Genomic DNA, 20,930 nt, shown 5'->3' with positions numbered 1-20,930 from the left:
AAGCCTCCTGGCCCATCGCCTGTAAGGAAAGAGGACACTCAGCCAGTGGGGTGACCTTGGCTTTTTCTGACAGGCAAAGACAATGGCCCAAGGCCTTCTGCATGTGACCAATGAGGACTCCCACTGTCTATCACCCTGGGCCATCCTTCCCCACCTCTTCACACTTCAGTAAAAACTCCTTCCTCCCAACTCCGAAATCAGAAGGATGTGATTCTGAAGTGTAACTGCAACCTCCTTCTTGCTACAGCGCTTTTTAATTAGGCATCACGAAGCCCTTGAGATCATACTGTTCCCTTGTAATGGTGTGTTCCAGAAAATTACTGCCATCGGATTACATTAAAGGAGGGTTATTCAACTGATTCGCCAGGCATATTTCAACATCGGTGGGGCTGTTGTTGCTGTTATGGTTATTTAGGGAGTGAGGAACGGAGGCACATCCTTCTAGAAGGTTATTGATGAGACAAACTAGTTCTCCAGGAGCAGATAGGATGGGGGAGGCTGAGAAATCCTCCCTGGAATTGGGACATAAGGCTCTTCAGCAGTCGGAGGTGCAGGAAGGAGTATGTAACTTTGGTGGAGAATATACTAAGTGGATTGGATTAAATCTATAGTTTGAAGTCCTAAACCCCAGTACCTCAAAATAGAACTGTATACAGAAATAAGATCTTTAAAGAGGTAATTAAGTCAAAGTTTTAGGGTGAGCCTGAATTCAACATGAAGAAGAAATTTGGACACAGACATGTGCACCCCCAGAACTAGAAGACCCTGTGAAAGTACAGGAAGAAGACAGCCATCTAGAGGAGAGAGGAGAGAAGAAGAAACCAGCCCTGCCCACACCTTGATTTCAGACTTCTGGCCTCCAGACCTGTGAGAAAAATAAGCATCTATTGTCTCCACCACAGAGTCTGCGGTCTTACTATGGTGGTCTTAACAAACTACTATGGACACTGTCTGCCAGGTGAGTGGGTGGCAAGGGCAACTGCGTTGATTCTTACTGCACCCCTTATTATCTCCACTGAATGGATGAAGATGTGAAACCAGAGGGATTAGTCACTCACTGAAGATCCTACAGGCGACAAGTTATGGAACCAGGATGTGAACCCAGGTCAGCCCAACTCCGAAGCCTGTCACACCCTGCCAAGCTGTGTCAGGGCAACATAGACCTGGGACAAGGCTGCCATTGGCCAGGTGGAGTTCCAAGTCTCTTCCAACAGGAGCAGCCCATGGTTCGGTATGCCCTAGGGGATCCAACATATTTTAGCACTCTCTGGTGTCTCTCATACTCTCACTGAGGGACTTCATGGAGTTCAGGTGTGTCTATGAATCTTTGTGAGCTTTAGAGAGGGTTCCTGATGCTCCTCCAGGAAAAATCAGAACCTGCACCTGCAAATTGGTGGCCCTCTGTTGCTTTCTGAGTGCTGCCAGATGGCTTAGCCTGGGATCCCACGGCCGGCAAGACTCAGCCCGGCCCCCTGCTTCCTGTCATGTCTTTGTACTGTGCCCTCAGCCCTCTGTCCATCCCACCTTGCCCAGTGCATGACCCCTACTCATGCAAGAGTCAACCTTCTATTGTTCCCTCTTTTGGGAAGTCATCTTGGAAGAGGCTTCTTCCTCTGGGCACTTGTTGCACATTGCCATCTTCTAAGTGGCAGACATGACCTAAGGTGATCCGGCGAGTGACAGACACCTGTGTATATTCTCCTCTCCTTCAGTAACTTTTTTCTCACCTATAGAATATGGTGCAGAGGATGCGACTCATTGCTTGGGTCACTTTGTATGGTAAAGGTGAGGGAATGTCATTTCTTTGATTACGTCATGTTATTTAAGGTACATCTTAGTCTCTCTCTAGAGACCCCTCTGACCTTGAAGAAGTCAGCTAAGCTGGGCACAGTGGTGCATGCCTATAATCCCAGCAGCCCCGGAGGCTGAGGGAGGAGGATTGTGAGTTTAAAGCCAGCCTCAGCAACTTAGCGAGCAATTCAGTGAGACCCTGTCTCTAGATAAAATATTTTTAAAAGGGCTGGGAATGTGGCTCAGTGGTTAAGTTCCCCTGGGTTCAATCCCCAGCACCAAAAAAAGAAGTCAGATAATCTGTGCAGGTTACATGGCAAACATTCATGAATGGCTTGTTGGGATGGAAAGTAATCTCCAGCCAACAGCCACGTGGTCCCAAGAGATGACCTCCACCATCAACTACGTGAGCTTGGAAGTGTGTCCTCCCCAGTGAAGACTTCAGATGAGGACACAGCTCCACCATAACCAGATGCAGCCTGGCATGGCCCTGAGCAGAAGAACCAAGAACTAGCTAAGCCAAGAGCAGACTCCTGACACCTGGAAACCATGATAAAATAAGCTTGCATTGTGTAAGCCATCAAGTGAAGAATAATTTTAGATAGCAACAGATAACTAACAAAGTCTACTAAAGAACTTGGCCAGAATTATTCTTTATGTGTTATTCCCAAACTAGATGGGAACAAGATTAGATCAGAGTGAGCACTTTATAAATGCAATTTTTAAATTTTTTTTTTTGTTGTTCCAGAGATTGAACTCAGGGACACTTGACCACTGAGCCAATCCCCAGCCCCACTTTGTATTTTATTTAGGGACAGGATCTCATTGAGTTGTTTAGCACCTCGCTTTTGCTGAGGCTGCCTCTGAAATTGCGATCCTCCTGCCTCAGCCTCCTGAGCCACTGGGATTATTACAGGCGTGTGCCACTGCACTTGGCATAAATGCATTTTTGAATGAAAAAAATAACCTGATTTTTAAGGTTCCATCTGGTTTTAAAAAATGACTCTGATTCCAGGATGTTCAAAGTCCATTTACAGTTACCTTCATGGAAGGTCAACGAGAATATCAAATTTCTGAGGAATAAAGAAGAATGCAGAGAGCAAGCATTCTTCTGTAACAGTTATAGATTCTTTGACACAATTTGCCAAGTAGTTGGGCACACTGGGCCCTGTAAATGTAATAATAATGTCTGCCGAGTGCCTTTGAAGATAGTCAAAGTCAAAGGCAAAAATCACAAAACTGGCTGAAAGACAGCTAGGATCATTAGCTGCTATTTGAAACCCGGAGGCAAACAGACATTAAGAGCCTGGAACCAGTCAAAGAAGAGTCATCAGTCAGCCGCCGAGCCTGGGACAGAATTCCTAATCTGCTTCGGCTGAGAACCCCAGAAAACTCTTCACGTCCCTCTTGTCCTGCCCTTCCCTGCGGCTCCCCACCTCCTGGGCCACAGGAACAAAACCATAATCCTTGGAGCCAAGAAGGCCTGCAGGTCACCAGCTCCAAGCCCCTCCGCCTTGCAAATGGCAAGACAGAGGCACAGAGAGAAAGGACATGGCCAAGGTCCCCAGGAGGGTCCCAGGATCAGGACTCATACTCGGAGTTGACCAAAGGAAAAAAATTTAAAAAAAAGCAAACCAAAAACTTTCTCTAGTGAGGAAATGAGGCAGCTATGCAGAAAGTGAGGTACCTTATTCATATTTTTTAAAAGACTTTGACGGCACCTGTATAAATCAGCAAAGCTAAGGAGCGATTTCCTCAAAGCAGAGTTGCTGGGGTCAGCCCGGAGCCACCCCTCGTTCCACATTGCACCGGTCCCGGTGCTGAGCCACGTGCTTTACCCAGCGCTATCCCTCTTCGCTTTCCAGCCCCCGCTCTCCCCTGGGTCTTTTTTAGCTCACGTTTTTTATAGGTGAAGAAACCGGGGCTCCAGAGACGATGCGATTTCTCCAGAGTTACGTAACCAGGAATTGTTTAGCCAAGTCTGCAGGACTGACCACGGGGCTGCAATGCTGAGATGATGGGGGCTGAGGCTCAGAGAAGGGGCCACCATCTGGGACTCCTTGCTGGGGACTCTCGCTTCATAACTCACAAGGCTCCCTTCCAGGCACCTATGATCACATCCGATGTGCACAACACGACACTCTGTCAGTGCTAGGAGGGCAGGGACTGCAGTAGCCTTCCTCCTCCTGAATCCCCAGGATATCATCTGGCAGAGCAGGGGAGCAAGGTACCATCTGAAGCTGAACCGAAGAGCCGAGTGGGTGCATAAATGGATGTCCCCGTTAGCCCTGCCGAGGTGGGCGTGGCTAGGATGTTTTCTCTAGAGGCTTCTCTAATCTGAACCTAGCAGGTGCTGGAGCGAGTGTCCCCCGTCACCAATACCTAATCCTGTGATTAAAGGAGCTCTTAGCAATGGGATTACAGCACAGCATGCCTGATAAGGTGGCTCCTACATCCCTGCTTCTTTCCAGATCACAAATTGGCTTCCTGTGATTTATATTTGCCATCATGATAGTTTGCTATTTCCCCCAAAGCTGTGTGAGAGAAGGCAGCATCAATTCCATCTGTCTTACTACAAAGTTCAGTGAGAGGACAGACTTTGGGGAAACCACTCCGAGCCCGGACACTCGGTTTCCTCATCTGTAAAGCGGAAGTAATAATAGTGTCCATTTCACAGGACTGAGATACCTCTAAAGTACTTAGCCCTCGGCAAGCGATCCATACATGTTCCTTTTTGTTACTAATGAAAGAGGCTGGGCAAGCACTGCTGCAGGACTGAGGGCAAGACAGCAATCTTCTGTTGGTTCTATCTGTAACACAAAGGCGGGGAAGGGAGACATCCAAAAAGTCACACAACAAATATTACTGAGCACCTCCTAAGTGCCAGTCCTTGGGCTGAGCACCAGATAAAAGAGAAAAAGAGTCAAGGCCCTTTATCCGTGAGGGTCTCCGTTGTGCCTAAAGCTTTAACCAAGATGGATGTCAAACTTTATAGGAGCTCATGGCACATGCCAGGCATGGTGATAAATAATTTGCACACCTAAGCACAATCAATATTTGCAATAATGCCCCCCAGTTTTATAGATAAGGGAATTTGGGTTCGAAAGCTGTCCACAATTTCCCCAAGATCAAAAAGATAACAAAGAGCATAGAAAGCATTTGAACCTAGAGATCAGCTCTGGGCCCTAATGCCTTCCTGCACACACATCACATGATGCTCTGAGACCACTGAACAGTCTCTACGGATCACACCAGGTCAGGATAAATAAAGACCTGGACCTCTCCTCTTCTCCTGATGTTTTCATGCTCTCTGTTTTCTCACCTCTCTCATCTCCCTGCACTTCCATCAATATTGACGGCATTACCTACGAGCCACTGAGGTAACTGTTCCCCTTTTCACTGCTGATCCCATCCATCCCACTGACGTTGTTGGGAGGAGACAAGCTGTGATCCTGGAGCAGAAGTCATAACTCCGGCTGCTGATGTCCTTTCTGTAAGGATCCCCAACTGGAAAAGTTCCTTGTGACACCCAGCATCAGATAGCTTGGAATCTCCTTATCCTGTGCCCAGGCTGAGAGACCCAGGAGGTTTCCGTCTCTCTCAGGGGTGTTTTCTTTGCCTGATCCCTCCTCATTTCTCCCACCACTAATTAGCAGCTTACTAACCAGGAATCACTAGTAGGTGGCTTGTTTTTAGCCTTGAGCTCCCAGCCCAACTCTTTAGAGAAGATGTTGCCCTCATACTGTTCCAATCCATGGGGAAATGTGGCCCTCTTCCAGCTCCACCAGGGATGCTGGTACAGTTTTGCATCTCTGAACTAAACATAGGGAGATTGCACAGCATAGTGGTTGACAGGAAGAGTTCTAGATCTAGACCATCTGAGTTTAAATCTCAACTATACCTTTAACTGCCTCTGGGACCTTAAGTATAGCCTATATCTCAGTATCTCTCTCTCCTACCTGGAGAATCATGATGATGATGATGACGATGATGGTATCTCCTTTACTGGGTAGTGGGAGAGCTGAGTTATTTAAGATGCAAGTTTAAAACAGAAGTGTTTGCTGGGCATGATGGCACACTCCAGTTATCCTAGCAACTAGGGAAAGGGAGGCAAGAGAATTGCAAGTTCAAGTTCAGTCTCAGCAACTTAGCGAGATCTTGTTTCAAAATTAAAAATAAAAAGGACTGGGGATTTAGCTCCATGGTAAAGTACCTCTGGATTCAATTCCCAGTACCAAGAACACACAAGCAAATAAATTAAACGGCAACACTCAATAAACATTAGTTATATTTTTATATGTCTCATGGGAAACGTATCTTAAATTAATCTCTATCTTATAAAGATACATTCCAGGGGGTAAGAGGGAAAGAGAGAAGCTCCAAATGATTATGAAACAGAGGAAGGCTTTTTAAGATTGCCATGAAAAAGGAGGGGACATAACCAGCAACTTATGACAACTTGCTTTTCGTTACTGCACAGGACAGGAGACATGCCGTCTAGGGAAACAGGGACAGGGAAATGTTAGGAGGCCATCTCACAGATGAGAAGTGAAGCCACCTTCTCTGAGTCACACAATTGGTTAAAGGGAAGCTCCAAGACTGGAGTAATGGTTTTCTAAGCCTGGTATCCAGGGCGCAACTTAACATTGTTGCCAAACAAACAAAAATCCAGTTCAACACCAAGCACTGAGCACAAAACAACATGATCCACTCTTCTTCCCTGTCTTTTCAACTGCTCCAGCATGCTCAAGTTTCCAGAAACATCCATCCAGGAAGGGCATTGAGTTGAGGAGCTGTAACCAACAGTTAAAAGTGGCTTTGGTCATGTGCAGCACACACGGGAAAGTACTATTTTCCCTCTGAAGAGGGCAGTATGCAACCAAGGCCAAAGTCACTGCTCACAGCTTCCTTGCAGGTGCTGAAGGCTGGAGGCAGCGCAGCCCTCAGGAGCCCAGGCAGCTTGGGTTTCCAAGAGCTTATTTCTGTACGACAAACGCATCTTCAAATGTGAAATTGGATTCTTGGGGTTTGAGTGCCGCTACACACTGCCTCTCATCTGAGGGTACACATTGCAAACTGACACCAAGGTGATGCAGGATGGCTGGAAGTATCCCCAACGATTTCTTGTTCTGTACTCTCACACTTGTCTGCCCTCTCAATCGGCCCCTCTGAAATTAAACAATAGCACAGTATCCCAGATGGTCTCAGATGCTTTAAGGAGAAAGTGTTTCTTTTTTTCTACTGTCTGCATTGAGGCTTCTGCTGCCTAAAGCAAAATACCTTCTCGAAAACATCCTTTGCACAGAATAAAATGTTGGGAACAGGGATCTTAGCTCCTGAGATGCATTTATCAAGCCAATCACAGTAATTATAATTAGAACACTAACTAAATGAAAGCTAAGCATGAGATACATTTGCAGAAAACCTGAACCGCATACAATTAAGCCATATTTGGTGGCATTTTGAGGTATTCCATTAATACATTTTGGGGATGGAGATTAATTTTTTTCTTAAGTATCTTGATCTAGTTGCATTAGCAGATTCAAGGAGGAGGAGTAAGGAGACATAGTATGAAAGGCTAAGTGTAGAGCTGGAAGATCAATGTCAAAGGTAGCTTAACTGGCTGTTTAGAAAATCTTCCTCTGTCACTGCCAAATGTGTCCATTGGGCATTAATTTAACCTGCACTGTGTTAGAGAAGTAAGAAGGAGAACTGAGGATCTTTAGGGAAAATAGAGCTTCATTTCTTAACCTTAGTTTGGGGAATGCATTAAGGCAACAGTGTTGAAATTCTTTTCACAGTTTCCCATTGTCCAGAGAAGAAACTTCTTCTTTCTCAGGATTTCTTCATCCAGGGGGTCCCCTCTTCAGGCAAGTCCTTATCATATGCTCCTCCCCTCAGACTGTGTCCCTCAGCCATGGCAACACTGTCCTGGCTTTTAACTTCACTCATAGGATCTTTCTCCCTGCTGGACTGTGTGATCTCCTGGAGATCAGAGATTTTATCTCTTGAACTTGGGTCTGTAGCACCCAGCACATGACCCAGGGCAGCAGAGGTGCTTGGCAAATGTTGAATGAAGAGTGATCAAATAAATAAACAAATAGGAAAATGAATGTGCAAATGTGCGATTTGTTCTTTTGGGGTCTGGCCCCTCTCCAGCCTCCCTTCTCCAGGTAGGCATCAGCTGGCTCTGCATTGGCAGTTCCAGAACACTTTAAGGGAGAGGGAGAGGGAGGGAGGAAAACAAAACAAAACAGGGGAGGCAATTCAGGTTAGTCAGGTTAGCAGGTGTGTGTGTGTGTGTGTGTGTGTGTGTGTTTGTGTTTTGTTTTTGCTTTTTGCTCTGGCTTTCCTTAGAAAGCCACCTTTGAGGGCTGGGGATGTGGCTCAAGCGGTAGCGCGCTCACCTGGCATGCGTGAGGCCCGGGTTCGATCCTCAGCACCACATACAAAGATGTTGTGTCTGCCTAAAACTAAAAAAAAAATAATAAATATTTAAAAAATTATCTCTCTCTCTCTTAAAAAAAAAGAAAAGAAAAAAAGAAAGCCACCTTTGAATAAAAACACAGGATTTTGCTGGGGATGAGGCTCAGTGGCAGAATGCCCTGAGAGTTCAATCCCTCGGACCCACCCACCAAAACAAAACAAAACACCACAGGGCTTTTCCTTAGATTGTATTTGGGGTAGTGGGTGCCTGGTGACAGAGTCCAGGCTGTGCCTTCCCCTTTTATTTTGGGATAGGAGGACATAGAACACTGTTTTCACAACCCACTTCATATATGCATGTATATGTGTGTGTATTATGTTTAAGATTTTTGAGATCATTGTAGATCCACATACAGGTGTGAGAAACAGAACAAGACATCCCATGTATCCTTCACCCAGCCTCCCCCAGGGTGGACAAGATCACCACCAGGACATTGACATTAGTACAATCCGCCCACCTTATTCAGACTTTGTGTGGTGTGTGTGTGTGTGTGTGTGTGTGTGTGTGTGTGTTATATACTTTTTATTTCTGTAAACAGCTTTCCTCTCCATTGATGAACGACCTGGCAGGGGTCCAGTCTGACCTATCGGCTCACAGGAGTTGGTGCCCGCAGGCACTCCATATGCTTGCCTTCATTTCTTGCACACAGCAGGTGACCAACACTCATCCACATAAAGACTTGAACTTGTATGTCAGTGCGTGTGCACGAGGGGGGGCGCAACGTTTTAAGGTAGAAAAGAGAATCTGAGGCGTCTAGTATTTTAGAGGAAAAATGCAAAAAGTTGGCTATTTTTCTCCACAATTGAGAATTAGCTAGCTGGCTAATTGCTTCAAAGCGATCCTGGTGCACATGCTGCGATCCCCGAAGAGCAGTTTTTAAGTCCCCCTCCTCTCCACTGCCGGGGCTGGAGGCCAACACGGGGCTCTCAGGGCCCCCGGGTCGACTCCTGCCCCTACACCCACTTTCACCCCTTTCTTCCCCAGGGCTGGACTGTTTCACCCCGTCTCCAGGCAACCGCCAGGCGCGCCAGGCGGGACGTCATTTCCTGAAGAGCCCGCGGGGGGAGGGGGTGGGCGAGGGGGAGGGGCTAGGGGGCGGGGCTAAGGCTGGGCAGGCGACGGCGACGGCGTCGGAACTCGCTGGAAGACTCGGCCCAGGGTTGCTCAACAGTTCGCAAAGTCCGGGCTCGCGGCGGCGCAGCTCCGTCTGCCCCCGGGCGGCGCAGGGGCGCGGGGACCCGGGGCTGCTGCATGCCGGGGCTGCCCCGGACATGCCCCGCACCCCCTACCGGACCCCCGAGTGGCCCCATCCGCTGCGACTCCGGGGGCTGCGGGACTAGATCGACCCCCTCCCCAATTTCTGACTTTGGGGTCCCCCAGCCCTAGAAGAACCGGCGGCCCGGCTGGGGGAGCCCCGGGAATGGTGTGACGGGGCGGTCAGCTTTGCTGCGCCCCCCACTCCAGCCACCCGCCGTCTCTGCGCCCTCCGGAATGTAGCTGTTCTCTCCGCGCCCCCCGGCCTCCAGCCGCAGTCTCCGCGACCTCCGGGCTCCAGCCGCCAACTCTTTGTGCCCCAGGATCCCGCCGTGGTCTCCGCGTCCGCAGATTCCAGCCGCCGTCTCTTCGTCCTCCGGATTCCAGTTTCGCGACCCCCTCCGTTTTCGCACCCCCCGGGACTCCAGCAGCGTTTCCGCGACCCCACGGGATCCAGCCACTGTTCCTGCACCCCTCCAAACCCACAGTCCAGCCGTCGTCTCCACGCTCCTGCAAACCCAGACTCCAGCACTGTGTCCGCATCTCCCGGGTTTTGGCCCCGTCTCCACGTCCCCGAAACCCAGACTCCAGCCGTGATCTCCGCGCTACCCCGAATCCCGCTATCGCGCCAGTTCCCGCAAGTGCAGCAGCGCCCCACCGCGCACCTCAAGCCTGGCCGGGCCTCGGCGGGGAGATGAAAGCGCAGCTGGACGGCCTGTCGGTGAGCTCGTCCTCCACCGGCTCGCTGGGCTCGGCAGCCGGGGCGGGCGGCGGCGGGGGCACGGGGCTGCGGCTGCTGTCTGCCAACGTGCGCCAGCTGCACCAGGCGCTGACCACGCTGCTGAGCGAGGAGGAGCGGGAGCAGTTCACGCACTGCCTAAACGCATACCACGCGCGCCGCAACGTCTTCGACCTGGTGCGCACCTTGCGCGTCCTGCTGGACAGCCCGGTGAAGCGGCGCCTGCTGCCCATGCTGCGTCTGGTCATCCCGCGCTCAGACCAGCTGCTCTTCGACCAGTACACGGCTGAGGGTCTCTACCTGCCTGCCACCACCCCCTACAGGCAATCTGCTTGGGGCGGCCCCGACGGCGCAGGGCCTGGGGAGGTGCGCCTGGTCAGCCTACGGCGCGCTAAGGCCCACGAAGGCTTGGGCTTCAGTATCCGAGGGGGCTCAGAACACGGCGTGGGTATCTACGTTTCCTTGGTGGAGCCTGGTTCCCTGGCTGAGAAAGAAGGGCTACGGGTCGGGGACCAGATTCTGCGCGTCAACGATAAATCCCTAGCCCGGGTGACCCACGCAGAGGCAGTCAAGGTAGGGCTGTGGTTCGGGGAAGAATAAGGGGGAAAGTATCTGCAGTAGAGTGGGGCAGCTCCTTCACTAGCTCCATGCTGTGTGTCCTTGGGCAAATCACTTGACCCGGCTGGGCTTCATTTTTCCTAACTTTAAAGCAGGAGCATCTAGTTTGTGGATCAGAGAGCTGTCAGTCCCTGAGCATATGGTGATGCCTTGCCTTCGTGGGGCCTGCCTGCTATTGCAGAAGATAGGACAGTATCAAATGCACAAGCAAATGTATGATCACAAAATGTGAAAGGCTCTTTGGATTCTTATGAGCATTCAAAAATAAATAAATAAATAAAATCTCTGCTTGGCATAGAGTTAGTAATCAGTAGGTGGTCTGCGCCGCTGCTACTGCTGTGGTCATGATCTTGTCTCTGAAAGTTTTGTTAGTTCATCAGTGGCCGGAGGAGACTGTTGGGGTGACCCACAGAGCTTTGGCCTGACCCTGCTGCTTGGGGCAGTCTGAGATCCTGAAACAGGTTGCTCGCCCTCCTAGAACCTTTGGTCTTGCACCTGGAAAATGTGGCAACTGGACCAGATAAGTGGTCCCTAACCTTGTTGAGAATGCATCTACTGCCTGAATGTCAAAAACAAGTCCCCTATCCCCAGGAGAGTGTGTGTGCTTTTTGTGACTGTTAATTGAGAAAAATAACCTCCTGACAACCAGCTTCCAGGGATTTAATCATGCTGTTAAAGGAGTGTGTTTGCTGATCTCGTGGCCCAGGGCAATTGAAAAGCAGTTGGAGTGTGAGATGGAGCCTGTTTGGTCCCCTGGTGAATTCAAGGGTCCCTTGCAAGCCTTTGGCCCTCACCCCATCCCTCTGTGGGCAAGAAGTGAACAGTTTTTGCTTCTGCAGAGAAATGCTTCAGGGGTTTGGGCTGGCCTGTGGCCCCCTCTCCTCCCCATGCCATACCCTCCTGATCCCCCACACTCAGGTGCCCGTGCCTGCTGGCTGCTGGGAACTCCAGGCAGCAGAGCTCCAGGGCTACTTCCTGTGTGCTGACTGTCCAGTGACTGTCCAGTGACCTGTGGCCAGGTGACTCCCGCTGACTGTACCTGGGACACCAGGATCTGTTTCTGCCCTTGGCTTCCTCTTTTGCCTTCCAGCCCATGAACCCCCAGCAGGCTCCCAGCGCTTTTAGAAACTTCTTTGCAGTTTCTGGGGAAAGGCAGATCAGCGTAGATTGTTCCAGAGTAGAGCCAGCAAAGCTCTTTGTGGGTTTCCATGCAACCTTGGGCCCTGGCTCCTCCCCCCACGTCCATCTTTCCCTTGATCTAGCACTCCATAGAGTTATAAATAGTCCATTAGCCTTGGCCCTGAAAGGTCAGAGTTCTGAGATGATAAATTTGTGCTCTAAAGATACTTGATCCAAATGGTCATTTATAAATGTGGATTCAATTTTAGAGGCAATTTAAGGAGACTGGACTAACTTAATCATCACAAGGTGATAGACTTTGGAAAGGCCATCGGTCCCCCTGAATAGTAAGAACACTGTCTCTCCCTTCAGTTTGCACCCCAGACCCAGTGGGCCACAGGGTCGCACTGCTTGGCTGTGAATTTCAGTTTCCAGACATTTCTTTGATGCCCCTGGGCCCCTTCTCGGGATGTCTCTCAGCTACACTGTGGTGGTGGAGCTGTGACAAGGGCAACAGCAGGCCTTGGCTCTTTACTTTTGTTGCTTTTATAGAAAAACCTCAGCTCTCCAGGCATAGTTTTTAAGCCCAAGAGAGAGTACCTGCTGTCACCCAGGGAGAGCATAATAGGAGCAGAACTGTCCTTGAAGTGTGGCACCTGTGTCACAGGAGCCTGTGTGAGCTGAGCAAGGTGGCCACTAAGCAGGCTTGCCCCTCTTCTGGCCGATGTCAGACACATAATCTGCCTGCAATGGACCCTTCTGGACCCTTAGGAAGCAGCAGTCAAGATGCTGTTTTGTCATATTAACTCCAGAGGGAGAAGGGGACAGACTTTTTGGTGGGTAGAATTCAAAACAGAGGAGGCCAAAGCAGGGTCCCACGGTGTGCAGATGGTTTCAGGACAGTTAAAAGAACACCTGCAGAGCTGTTTGTTGATGCATTTCCAAAATTAGGAGGGTAAAGTCCCTTAGCTGAAAGTCTGGACAGGCCTGGCTCCCCACCAGGCACCAACAGCCCCTGCTTGGGAGCTCCCCAAGGCCCTGCGAGCCTCGGTGCTGGAGGGCCCCCATCAGGGGTTCAGCAGTGCAGGTGCACGGCTCTTACCTGGACTCAGACTGTCTTGGAATTTTCACTGGTTTGTCTGCTCCTGACTTTTTACTACATTGTGTTTCGTAGGAGTCTTTTCAGTCTTCAAATGTTTCTTTTTCTTCTGTGATAGAAAGAGGGGAAGAGATCCTCTGAGCTTCCCAAAAGGAGGAGTTAACTGTATGTGTGTGTGACATGAAAAAAAATGAAAATAAAAAATCAACATAAATGTTAGGAGTTAAACTACTTGAGAGCTGACAATTCAGAGAGGGTCACAAGCTTCTTCAAGAAGGGATTAAGCGAACACAGTTCTTTCCACTTCTTATTCTGACAAATGGAGCATCCATTGTTCCTCAAAGCAGTTTACTAAGGATTTTTTTCCTACATCCAGTGGGGCTTCCGGTCCTCTTTTAAGGTCCATTTGCCAAATCAGCAGTGACAGGTCCAGATAAGGCAAGTCATTTACTATTTGCAATTAGATTGAAATGTTTGATTTTTTGAAAAGTCTATGTTGAATGAACAGGAGCCAGACTGGTAATAATAAAATACTTGTTCAGAGGTTTTCAGCCAAATGTGCTTGATAAATCAGCCAAGGAATCCACAGACCAGGGATGCTGCCCTAGCTCTGCTGCCCACTTGCTGGGTGACCTTGGCAAGTTACTGATCCTCTCTGTGGTTCTAGGGTGAGTGGGTTGGGGGCTATCCAGAGCTCCCTCCAGCTCAGTCAGTCTGTGACTTACTTGCTGTGTGCCACACAGAAGGCCCATAAAATATTGAATCTGATGTTTTCTTGTTCTTTTGGAATTGCCTTCATTTAAGGCAAAGAAAGTTGGCTAAGGACTGGGAGATGAGCGTCTTGGCATTCTTGTGTAGCATCCTACTAAATCAGGAAATTGATGGGTTACACACTGTACTGATGAGAGCTGCACGCTGTCTCTCGACCCAAGAACACCAGCCCTGGTGCCATTCCAGAAGAAATGAGAAACCACAATAGGACTCTGGCACAAGCAGCAGTGGCCTGGGAGCGCTCAAAACCAAACTCACTTATCCACTTGCTTTCTGAGCCCCCTGGTTTTGTGGATAGAAGAACTCGGGGTGTCCAGGTGCCACTGGCACGTGTGTGCGGGTGTGTATTTAATCTGGGTAAAAATTAAATGGCTTCTCTGCACATCTCAGCATCCCCATATCCAGGGAGCATGTTAGAAACTGAAATGTTCCAGAAGTTAAAGACTCACTGGCCCTTGCATTAATTAGAGTTATCACACTCTCCTTCCTTTGCATAATAACCCAGGAAGAACCTGTCTGTATTAATCTAAGTCATTATATTTGGTTCAGCACCTTCTAAATGACACGTTTGTCACTCGACCATGGTACATGGTTAGCTGAAGCCATTACAGATGATTGCCACTTCCAACTTTGTGTCTGATCTGGGGCTCCTCCCACTGGCCTCATTCCTGGGCCCACGTTTGGAAACCATGGTGGGCAAGGCTTTCCTCGGGCCCTGCATTCATTCTCCCCTTCTCTGGCTCCTGTCAGCAGTGACACCTGGAAAGCTCCCTATTCATAAACTCTTGGTTGTGTAGACTTGGGGTTGCAGCAAATTCAGAGCTGGCGCAGTCCGCGGAGAGGGCGATTCTTTAATGTAGCCTTGGATATTCATTTCGCCCAAGATGAGCTCAAGGTTCTAGAAAACTGTGCCGCCCTTGTAGGGCCAGATGCTCTTCCGACTGGTTATTACCGTTCAGATCAGAGAAGCATTCCGTAGGGTGGAAGGGGATGCTCTTATTTTGCCTTTAAGACTTGCTATTTTGTAGCAGAAGGTTCTCGCCTCCTGACTTGAAGCTGGACTTGAACGAGATGCAGAATCAGCCCCGCTCAGCGTCGTGTTTCCCCTTCAGTCTCCGCTGCCACTGCCAAGGAACCCAGATTGCTTATTACATGCCATAGATTCACCGTTTGGAGGGAGCGGTAAAGAGAACGTGCTCCTCTAACCTCTGACCAATGGGATTCATGCGCGGAGTCACCGCCCTCCTCTGCCTGCCTCCAGCCACTCGCAGGGAAGGCAGCCCGTGTGCACCTGTCAAGCAGGTGCAGCTCTCACGCATGCGCCTGTCTGTCGCTCCCGAAGCACGTGCGCATCTCCGAATCTTAATCTTCCTTTGGTCCTGCAAAGGGCTTTGCACTGAATTCTCACGGGATTAGGCTCCAGCTGGCTTTCTCCCGGGTTCTTTCAGGATCTGGAAGGGACAGCCTTTGGTCCACACTGCTTGGGACCAGTGAATCTGATTAGAAGGAACAGGACATTAAATGTCTGGAGGTGGCTGGAGACTGAAATAGAAATGTTTCAAAATGGATTGTTTTTCTTTCTTTCATTTGTTTTAAACCCCCAAGCAGGAATCTGATATTACCTCGAAGCTCACGCAGACTTCTAATTGCGCTGCGGGGCGGGGTGCTGTGTTTCAAGTTTCTGTGCTGCAACATTTCCTTCTTCCTTTTGCAGCCTGATGGGTGGAGAGGGTCCACAGAGTGGGATGCAGACTCACTCCTTGTCCCACGCCTCCCTGGTGCCACCTGCAGGAAGCAGCACCGTGGGGCTGGAGCTCTGTGGGGTTTTTTAATAGACGTTTTATTTTTGAGAGTGGTTTTATGTTCACAGTCAAATTGAGGACACAGGTTTCTCCCCACTCAACTCCCACACACACACAGCCTCTGGCGTGATCAGCCTTCCCTCCCAGAGGGACGCACTTGTCATGATCCAGGAACCTGCCTCGACCTGACCTTGTCACCTGGAGTTTACATTGCACTTGACATTCAACTTTGCTTTACTAGAACACTACTGAGAAGAGAGGAGTCTAACCTTAGTGGGAGCCAACTGTGTGCTAGGTGCTTTGTCCCTCCTGGGCCATTCCATCCTCCCCAGGGGAAGCAGGAATCCCTGCCAACCCTGGGATTAGGAATCCAGCAGCCCCACTGCCTGGATCCCCACCCCAGGGTTATGAAGGCAGCCTCCTGGAGGACAGGGCCTGTCCCCCAACTGGAAGGCAGGCGATGTCCATTCTATGCCTGATATCCGGGACCTGTTGAGAGCCACCCCAGACTTGGTTTTACTAAGCAAGGAATTTAAGACCTCGCCAAGGGAGAGTGGTGTGACTCCACCCTTGCTTTGTCTTGAGACACTTGTCCTTATTTCTCTGAGCACTGCTTACTACACTGCAGAGGTGAGCTGGACGTGGTCCCTGCCCCCAGGACTCTTGGAGGGGATGATAGACCCAGCCCAGGGTTACAGGTCAATGGCATCTTAAGTGACATCCTCATGCCCCTGCATCCCTGCCACCCTCTCCAAAGCAGTACCTCTACCCTGCCTACCCCTCCTTGATTTCCTTCAGCACACTTGTTGCTACCAGAAGACCTTTCTTGGTTTATCATGTGTCTCCCCCACTACAAATAAGCTTCACGGAAACTAGGATTGGATATGTCTTGTTCCCATTTTCCCATATGCCCAGCTCCTGGCACACAGTAGGTTCTTTAATGAATGAATATTTACCAACAGAATGGAATGATCTCTCTCTCTCTCTCTCTCTCTCTCTCTCTCTCTCTCTCTGATACTGGGGTTTGAACCAGGGGCATTATGTCACTGAACTACAACCCCAGCCCTTTTTATTTTTCATTTTGAGACAGGGTCTCACTAAGTTGCTTAAGGTCTCACTAAGTTGCTGAGGCTGGCCTCGAACTTGTGATTCCCCTGTCTCCACCTTCCCAGTTGCTGGGATGATAGGCATGAGTCATTGAGCCCGACCTGGAATGACCTCTTAATCCAGGGCTGGTGAGTTTGGGATCCCGAACTCCTGAGTGGGAGATGTGAAGAGAGTGCGTGTGGCAGTGGAGTGGGCACTGGATGGAACAACCAAGGAAAATCCAAATCTGTGGTGTGTGCTTTACCACCTTCACCATGGCTGTGTGGCATGGGCACTTCCCATGACATCTCTGAACCTCAGGCTTTGGAGCTATGAAATGGACCGTGGGCATCAAATGTCTTGTTAGGGATGAAAACATGTGAAACCCTCTGCTGCTATTTTAGGAAAAGACCTTTGCCAAAAAAAAAAAAGTGGTCTGTGCCTGAGTGGCAGCAGATTTTCGCCTCCTCTGCAGCCCAGATCCACCCGTGAGCCCCCTCTGGCAAGTCCGTTGTCACTTTGCTCTCAATCTTAAAACCAGGTTCCCAGAAGTGGGTAATTTCAGCAGCTTGCTTGTGTCTGGGATTCCAAAATAGAATCATTTATGCATTCCAAAGCAATCAATGAGCCGATTTGGGGGTAAGATACATCTTCTGGCTTTTTGTTTTAAAAAAAAAAAAAAAAAAAAAAACCTTCAGGTTTTCAGAAGCCCCGTGTTTCCTGGTGGAGGCCGACTCCCTGCTGCCACGTGGATGGTTCAGAGCTGCTCTCTTCTGTATGGAGAATGCAGAGCGGCTTTATTTTTTCTTTTCTTCCAGTCCCGGCACCTTGGCCTGCTCCCTCCTTTGAGATTTCTTGTTCCTTCTGCTAAATTGGCCGTGGCTTTGCTTCATCTGGCAGCGGTTGCAGGCTCCTGTTCCCTCCCTACCTGAGTTTCCCAGGACAGCGTCCTCCCAACTCCGAATGCAAAGCAAACGGCCCAGCCTTCCCAACACAGTCCCCAGGTACCTCCTTCCCTGGGTTCTAAAGCTGCGGCAGCAAGGAGGACCACAGTGAAGTGTTTCCAAAAGCCTGAGCACTGGGGCTGCAGGAACGCGGCAGTTTTCAGCCGTTAGCTTGGTGGAGATTGAACAGGCTTCCCAAGCAAGACTGAACCACTCTGAGGGTTGGGCCCCCCCACCCCCCCATCAAGCTAGTCCCTCTTAAAATTTGACCAGACAGCTGCACCCACCCTGTCCCCGTCCTTAGCTATTTTGGAGCAAATATCCAGATGTGCAAGGTCAGCTGATAACGTGGGAAAGTCCTGGGAGGCTCGTGGTGGAGTTTTGAGGTGGACATGGTTCACCTGACAGTGTTACTCGGCAGTAACCTTGGGCAGGTCCCCTTGCTGCTCTGTGACTGCCATCTCCTCTCCACTGCACCTGGCTGTTGCACATCAGAAGTTTGAAAAATATGTCTGTGGAAGTCCCACAGCGAGCATTAAAGTGAAAAATGTTATCGACTCCATTCAGTTGGCTTTGAAGACCTTCTGTGTGCCTGCTCAGTTTTGTTTTGTTTTTTTAAATTGTCATTGGAAGAAAATACCAGGACTTGGGGCCTGGGAGGTTGGTCGTAGCTGTTTGAATTGCAGAGTCATTTGCTAAATGTGGTCAATATTCCCGCATAGGCAGAGTTTCTTTAAAAATGTAATTGCTCCTATCTGGCTTTTGGTGTCTTCATTTTTACTTTATAGCGGTAATAAAGCCCAGTGGATGAATGGGATTGCACGTCCTCACCTCCTTGATTTTCTTCAAGGCCTTTAAAAATAGACGAGACAGACAGGACAGATGCATGGCCCAGCGGCCCAGCGTGTGACTGCACTATCCGCTAGACCATCCTTCCCTGATGGGCTCCCAGGGGCCTTAGAGAGGAAGAAAAGGAGACAGCTATTTCCAGAACCATTAAAACAATTAATGCAGGTAGGAGTGGTGCTTTGATAACACAGCTTCTGCACTAAAAAAAGAAAGAAAGAAAGAAACACACACAACTTGTAATTTATTTGAACCGCATCTGAAATGACGTGCCAGGCCTTGGAGAGATGCTTTCCGATTAAGCAGTGTGGTCCAGCTTTCAGAATTCACCTCCTGTGGAGGTTTGAAAGCTTCCGCTCAGGATGCAGGTGAGCCCTGCTGACCACTCCGTCCTCCTGGCCCCTGGGGAGGGGTGGCAGCTCTGGTGTGTCTGGACCCAGCATCCATCCCATTTCCTTCATTTCTCTCCTGTGCCTCCTTGTTCTCTCTGGGAGTCCCAAAGCCTTCCCAGGTTTCCCCAACTCTCTGGAGCCCTCTTCCTCCTCCAGGAGTCCAGTGCTGAGATTTTAAGTCATTTCAAAGGTCAGTGCGTACAGATCTCCCTCCACGTCCTTCCTTCCTCTCCCGGCGTCTGTATCTCTACTCGTTGTCCAGCTCGCCGTCTCTGAACAGGATCCGTGCATCCTCTGAAGGCAGCTGTTTCTACCTGTGTTTTCAGCCCTTCTCCAGCATTAGGAATGATCTATTTGCTCTGGATGTCCTGGCACATCTTCAGCCCTCTGATGGCCCTTCTCCTGCCCTCAAGTTGTGGACATGTCCCAAGTTAGTCGCCTCGACCTGCTTCTCCTCTCTGGGGGACCACACCACCTTCAGTGTGGCTGGCTCTTCAGGATGACCCTGTCCCCATTCTGTCCCCCTCCCTGCCATCGCTGCTGCTTAGCCACAGTGACCTCCTCACCCATCTCATCCATTCCCATCCTGGAAGCAGGGTGAACCCTAAAGTGCCTGCCTGGAACCTGCTCTTGAGCTGGGAACCCACAGAGAGCCTTCGGGCAGCCCAGGGTCTCGGCCCTAAACCTACAGAAGATTCTCCTGTCCAGCTGTTCCCTGGATGGGACCACACTTGATCCAACAAGTAACAGCCTCCCCTGGAACCAGGCTTTGTTTCTCTCCACCTTCGACACCCATGTCCCGTTAGGCCACACCTCCACTGTGTCCCCAACAGACCTGCCCACCCGCCATTGCTCCCGTCTACAGGAGACCTTCATCCCGCCCTGGCCTCCCTCTGCCTGCCAGCCCCTTCCCTCTTCCATGACACACCTGTATTCCCCTGCTCCTCCTTGTTGTTGTTGAGTGATGATGACCTCCACCTGAGTGACACTTGCAGCGAGCCAGCCCTGGCTTCAGTATAAACTCATTTAAACCCCACAGTAGGCCTTGCAAAGAGTTTGTCACTTGCCTTTTGTCTCAGATGCAGGTAGTGGCAGAGCCTGCTTGTAAACCCAGGTGTTGTTGTCCTGAGTGACTGCAGAGACAGGCGACATCTCACGGTGCTGGGGCCTGGGCCCTGGAGCCTGTCCACGTTCAGAGCCCAGCTCTGTTGCTTTGTAGCTGTGGCGTCTGGAACGAGCTTCTCAGCCTCTGACTCTGGGATCCCTCCACCACAGAGGGTGGTGTGAACGGTAGGGAAACGGTAGGCAAGCTTTCGCCATCCCCAAAACGGGTGCGATGGCCACGCAGACAATGTGTTAAAGCGCTGGGCGCGTCAGTGAACTTGAACACGTGACGATCGCCTGCTGCATTCAGACCACGGCGCTGGGATCTGTTTTTCTGCTGGACGAGGCTCGTCCTGGCTCTGGAGAAGCACAAAATAGAGAGCACACGAATAAATGTCACCGTCGGGGAGAGTTGTGTGTGCTATCGTGATCTCTGCTGGGCTTCTTTGCATCCCCCCCTGACTCTTCCCTACAGCCCGAGGGAGAGGAAACTGGGAATCAGAGGAAATGGTGACCAGCTGCAGGCGCATGGATGGGAGGAAGCAGGACCGAGATTGGAACCCAGGTCCATGTGCCTCCAAAGCGCATGCTCCTTGCCTCGGCTCTTAGCTGTCTAGAAAGACACAGGGTGAACAGCCCGGTGTGGTGCTGGCCCCCAGAGGGGCTCTGTGAGTATGTGTCTCCTCCCCAGGTTTTCCTCGGGGGGCATGACTTTATAGACATTTGATGAGAAAACCCACGCAGAGCCAGTTCACCCACGCCCTGGCCGCCTGCCCTCCTGGATGCATGCATGTCATCCCCAGGCTTCAGGGACATCTCTGTTATCTGTCTCTCCCCATGCCCTGACTTTTGTCAGCTTTTTATTTTGTGCATTGTCC

At 50.2% G+C, this 20,930-nt stretch overlaps 1 protein-coding gene across 4 annotated transcripts in view; it reads left to right on the top strand.

Moving 5' to 3' along the window:
• The first annotated feature begins 9,390 nt into the window (after positions 1–9,390).
• The window catches only part of Whrn (whirlin), an 86,543-nt gene continuing 75,003 nt past the window's right edge, over positions 9,391–20,930 (top strand). For 2 of the 4 annotated variants that reach the window (XM_046451655.2, XM_046451653.2), the window contains exon 1: positions 9,391–10,844. In XM_046451655.2, the coding sequence (XP_046307611.1) occupies positions 10,227–10,844 (618 nt within the window). In that variant the 5' untranslated portion in view covers positions 9,391–10,226. The remainder of the gene's footprint in view (positions 10,845–20,930) is intronic. The other 2 variants (XM_046451654.2, XM_046451652.2) reach the window with 1 other exon arrangement.

This window comes from Marmota monax, unplaced genomic scaffold (genome assembly GCF_021218885.2).
Source record: "Marmota monax isolate L192 unplaced genomic scaffold, Marmota_monax_Labrador192_F-V1.1 WCK01_AAM20220418_F8-fsc00020, whole genome shotgun sequence".
Lineage (NCBI taxonomy): Eukaryota > Metazoa > Chordata > Mammalia > Rodentia > Sciuridae > Marmota > Marmota monax.
Note: the sequence above shows the minus strand (reverse complement) of the source record. Positions and strands in the feature narration are given on the sequence as shown.